General features: G+C 36.2%; 1 protein-coding gene across 1 annotated transcript; it reads right to left on the reverse strand.

Moving 5' to 3' along the window:
• Window positions 1-4,454: 4,454 nt before the first annotated feature.
• Window positions 4,455-5,296, reverse strand: LOC132904162 (uncharacterized). The gene has a single exon (XM_060954077.1). It carries the CDS (start codon window positions 5,294-5,296, stop codon window positions 4,475-4,477), a length of 822 nt encoding a protein of 273 aa, XP_060810060.1. The 3' UTR covers window positions 4,455-4,474.
• Between the last annotated feature and the right edge of the window lie 452 nt (window positions 5,297-5,748).

Consider the following 5,748-nt stretch of genomic DNA (forward strand, 5'->3'; position numbering starts at 1 on the left):
TTTTTGGTTTCCGTAGAAGAGTATCTCTCATATACACTCCGCGAAAGTAAGGAATATCAATAGCATGTTCCATTATATCTAAATTGGTTAGCGCTTGTCTGGGTAGCCGCTTTTTCAGTTTTTTGAAGGACTTAGATAAAATCCTGCTCCCTTTTTATATGGTTTTATATACAAGGCCTTTCCTAAAGCAACAGATTCCATCATCTTGTTATGTCGTTTAGACTCTTTAAAGTTTTTCTGAGCTACTTTGTAATCATTAACAGCCTTTGCTATACCTGCCGCGCCACCAGCAAGTGAACCTAAAGCTTACAGACCGGCAAAGATGGGAATGAGCGGTAAAAAGCCTCCGCATTTAGGAATGGGTATACATCGTGGTAAACGTGTACGTGATCCGTTATTTTTAGAAAATAGTCTTTTTGCGGTTGCATATGCAAAGTTTATAGTTGAACGCTTGTCCTTTGATTTAATATTTTTAAGCTTAGATTGTATAATTTTCACTACTTTCATAAATGAACGAACTCCAGCGCCAGCTTTGAGTTTTGCTTTCATTGCATTTTTTACAATCCATGAAGCCAATGTTTCTCCTTTTCCAGCACTCTTCGATTTTATTCTTTTCTTAGCCATATTCAAAAGGTCCAAATCTGCTTTATGTCGAATGTTTAAATCCTTATTATTGTATGCAATATCGTGGTACATACAAGCTTCATCCAATTTATTTATACCTCGCTCACCTCTTAATAATCGTTTTTGAAGTTTAGTACCTGGTCCACAAAACTGATATCCAGGAATATGTAGTTCGAAAGGTAAATTATTGATGACGTTATTTAAAATACCTCTTCCCTTCTTCATAGATATTCTTAAAATGAAGATATTTATTATGACGCTCACTTTATATTACAATAGTAATGCATTCTTGTCCACCCAACTATTTTCTTTTTCACTTAAACCTAACCACTTTACATAAAGTTTATGACCTTTACGTTTAATAACTCTTTCAATAAGATAAAGTTCTGGAAATTTCGTTTTTTGTAATTCATATTCATAAAAAGCTCCCAAAATTTCCTGTTTATGTTTCTCTTCTAATAGGTATGTTGGTGGATTCGAATCATTTACCTTGACAATAACGAATATTTCTGTCGACCAGTTGGGAGTGTATCCTTTATAAAAATCACCTTTAAATTTACTTATCCGAACACTATCACCAACGTGGAACTTAGGCTTGCGATATAAAACTCGCTTTTGTGCACGCAATATGTTACATCTAACATGTATCTGGTTTACTTTATTTACGTCGACTGGTTTAAATTTAGTAGTACGGTGAGTAGTATTGTTATATTTTTCTACAACGGAATTTAAATTTGGTCCTAACCATTTATAACAACCATACAAACTAAACATTTTGTAAAGATTACATTTTATTGTACGAATAACTCTTTCCACAATAGAAGCTTTTTTTGGTGGAGTAGGTGGAATAATGATTAATGTCATATTTCTTACACAATTTATTAAAAGCATCATTATAAAATTCTTTGTCTAAATCAGTTTATAAATTTATAGGTTTTCGTTTTGAACGAGATAAAATTTCAAACATTGCTTTTGTCACACATTTTTTGTTTTTTGATTTTATAGGATATGTCCACACATATTTTGTAAAAGTATCTATTACAACTAAAACATATTTATATCCTTTGTTAAAATAAGAATATTTCTGAAAATCCATAAGATCAGCTTGCCATAAGTCGTCTATTCCTTTTATAATTGTAAATCGACGAGGAAAATTTCTTCTTGCTGCTTTATGAATTTCATCCACTATGTTTTTTTTGCTCATTGTGTTGGTTCAATTTAAGTTCAATCAAATTATCTATTTCTTGTTTTGTATAAAACGATTTTGACAAACGGTCTGATGTAGCTTTTTCCAATTTTTTTAAATATACTTGTATATTATCATTAACCACTCTTATTTCTTTTCTTAACTCTTGTAGTATATTATCGACGTATGCTTTGTTCACTGCTTCATCGGCTTCATTTGGAGATGAAAGACCTTTTAATTTAGATGTTTTCAAATCATAGTGTCCATTATCAGTTTTCACCAATGTATCGTTTAAAGTGTCGATAAATTCCAATAATCGCAAACGTTTATGGACGTGATGACCGAACTTATCTACAGTCATTGCTGTCTAGATGATTAGAGATCTCGAATTATACTGGTCATTTTCTGTGGCGATAGCTGTTTATTTATTTATTTATTTATTTATTTATGTACACAAAATTATATACAGGAGCATTTATTACAATAATTCTAGTACAAAGGTGCTACTTATTTCAAAAGAAATCTCTTCCAGTAGACCCATGAGAGGAAAGATGAATTTTAGAGCGGTATGGCGTGTGCATAAATAACGTTTAACATATTTAACTAAACATACATGCTAGTACTTACATAATTAAATAAATGACAGTAATAAACTACATAAACATACCAATATATATATAATATATATAAGTCTATTTGGAGAGATAATAGTCTTTAACTCGTCGTTTGAATGAGGAGAGAGTTTGGGAATCGCGAATATCATGCGGTAAGGAATTCCACAGTCGTACAGCATGAGCAGAGAAGGAAAAAGAGTAGAAGGAAGTTTTGTGGGTAGGAATAGTAAGAATGGTGCGCAAATGGGATCTGCAAGGAGAATTAGACGAATGACGGAAAGAGAAACGATCTTTAAGATAGAAAGGAAAGGCGGGATTAAATAAAATATTAAAAAGAAGACAGAGAATGCGAGTATTTCTACGAAAGCGAATGGGAAGCCATTTCAGCTTAGTACGGTAAATGGAAACATGATCGTATTTTCTTAAGCCAAAAATGAAACGGATACAGAGGTTTTGTAACCGTTCCAATTTATCCAGTTGCTCCTCTGTGGCATCAAGATAGCACGCATCAGCATAGTCCAGAATAGGAAGAATCAGACTCTGCATGAGAGAGACCCTTGTTTGAAAAGGTAGGAAATATAGAAGGCATCTTAGAGTATGAAAAGAGTAGTAGATCTTACGACTAACCTCCTTAATATGGGCCGACCAGTTAAGGTTTGAATCTATAGTAAGACCAAGGTTCCTTGCAGATTTGGTGAATTCAATTGGAGAACCATTATAGTACAGTATATCAATGTTGATTTGATTACACATATAATAACTACCAATTATCATAGCCTTAGATTTGACAGGATTAACCAAGAGACCATAACACTTCGCCCATTCAGAAACCCGATCAAGTTCCGCATTCATCTCCGCAATGGCTGTCAAGGAGTCTTTCTCTTTAAAATGACAATATATTTGTAAATCATCAGCGAAAAGATGATAATTGCATATCAGTAGTTTAGAGACTGATGTTATAAATACCGAAAATAGCAACGGCGAGAGTATACCGCCCTGAGGCACACCAGCACTAAGTTTACACCAATCAGAAACCGACTCACCAACACGGACAAGCTGTGATCCATCGCGAAGATATGAATCAAACCATGATAGGGAAGCTGTTTATGTTCTATATTTATAATTCCAGCTTCTCGTAATTCTTCTATGACTGCAATAATTTCATTATCTACACCACTATTGCCAGCCGCTCGTGATCCTAACAACAATTTTAATCGTTCTACCAGTTCGTTGGGATCATCCCAATAAACATAATCAGTATATTTTTTTACTTTTTTTAGAAGTGGAATACCTTTTCCTTGAGGGAGACTTGCTACACTTGAAGTCATATTTTTTGAGAATTTAAATAAAGGCTTAATGACATTAATGTATTTAAAACCTTTGTTACTGTTTATAGGTTTAGATGACTCATAATTACGTCGATGTGCATTAGTATCAATTAGTAACAATTTATAATTTTGCAAGTCCTTCTCTCTGACTTTTTCTAGATCAGGTTTCCTTTTAAATAGTAACTCTCGTAAACCATCTGTCTTCTTTAAAATTCGAGTTCCTATTTTCAGAATGTTATCATTATCGAAAACACGAATATTGCCAAGCATTAGTTTTCCCCGCTCATGTCTTACTCCAAAAGGTATAGCATCCATTACTTCTGATGATGTAGACCACGACAAAGTTTGACGATTATCTGGAGAAGACGCAATAGATTTGAACGAACCTTCACTGACATTATGATCTTCAGAAGGTGTGGAAATTAAAGTTTTGTTGTAATTATTAGGAAAGTCGCTTTCAGAAACAGTGTCATTCGATTCTTCATTGGATAAATAAGACGATGTACTTTCATTTTTACATTTTTTCCCAACAGAGGGAATGTAATTATTTTAATTCTCAACCCACTTTTCATTATTTTTATTGGCTATCAAATTAAGGGGATCAACAATAGGTTTGAAAATTGTCTCCAGTGCCACATTATTTACGTTTTTTGTATCGTTAATCATCCCCACTTTTCTTTTAACAGCTGCTGCTTCTTCTTCTTTGTCCTCGCCTCTTCCCGTTACGCGGGGTCGGCTTTCCTAATCTTAAGGCGCCATTTCTTCCGCTGATACGCGTCGTCAGTTGACAGGCCCAACTCTTTCATGTCTCTCTGGACATTTGACATCCAGGTTGTTAGGGGCCTGCCTTTCCCTCTCTTTAACGTAGCCATGGAAAGGCACTTCTTTACAGCGTGATCTTCGGGTCTACGCATTACATGTCCAAACCATCTTAGTCTGGATTCTTTGAGCTTCTCGGTTATGGGTGCCACCTTGAAACTGCCCCGTATATGTTCATTTCGGACTTTATCTTTGAGGGTAACTCCACCTGCCCAACGGAGCATACGCATTTCCGTCGTGTGTAGTTTATGCTCTTGCGTTTGCTTTGAGGCCCACGTTTCGCTGCCATAGAGTAGAACTGGTCTCACGGCGGTTTTATAGACTTTGCCTTTGGTTCTTACAGGCATTTTAGGATCACATAGGACTCCTGTCAGTTCTCGCCATTTACTCCACCCAGACGTCGTTCTATGGGTTATGTCAGCGGTGATCGTGCCGTCCTCGGCGATAACAGAACCTAGGTATTTGAACTTGTTTACTCTCGGTAGGATTTCTCCATCAAGCTTCAGCTCTGTGTGTGTCGTGCTAGATTTGTCAAGGCTAAAGTTGCACACCATATACTCTGTCTTAGTTCTACTAATACGTAGTCCACTGGACTCGAGGGCGCTCCTCCATTGCTCTAGGCTGTCCTGTACTTCTTGCTTGTTGTTCGATATTAATGCAACATCATCCGCATACAGGAGGTTCCATGGTACGGGCTTCTGAATTTTCTCCGTAAGGTAGTTCATCACGATGTTAAATAGTAATGGGCTTAGCGCGCTGCCTTGATGAACCCCCACTTTGATATCGAAGCTTTTTGATACACCTGCGGCACATCGGACACTCGTTTGCACGTTAACATACATATCTGATATGAGCTTTATGTACCGTTCTGGAATGTTCTGGGAGCGCAAGGCCTGCCAGATCAATGTTCTAGGTACACGATCGAAAGCCTTTTCAAGATCTATGAAAATCATCCATAGTGTTTGTTTGTTGTCACGAGATTTTTCCATTAACAGCCTTATCACGTGTATTGCGTCTGTGGTTCCCTTCCCAGCGGTGAAACCAAATTGGTTTTCTGATATGTGAGTTAGACTTTGAAGACGTTCGCCTAGAACTCGTTCCCAGATTTTCAGGGTATGAGATGTAAGTTTTATCCCTCGAAAGTTTCCACAATCTCGAACGTCACCTTTGTTTTTGT

This window comes from Amyelois transitella, chromosome W (assembly GCF_032362555.1).
Source record: "Amyelois transitella isolate CPQ chromosome W, ilAmyTran1.1, whole genome shotgun sequence".
NCBI lineage: Eukaryota > Metazoa > Arthropoda > Insecta > Lepidoptera > Pyralidae > Amyelois > Amyelois transitella.

Excerpts from the sequence above, each read along its gene's own strand:
- LOC132904162 (XM_060954077.1), bottom strand. The coding sequence starts at position 5,296 with ATGAACTACCTTACGGAGAAAATTCAGAAGCCCGTACCATGGAACCTC.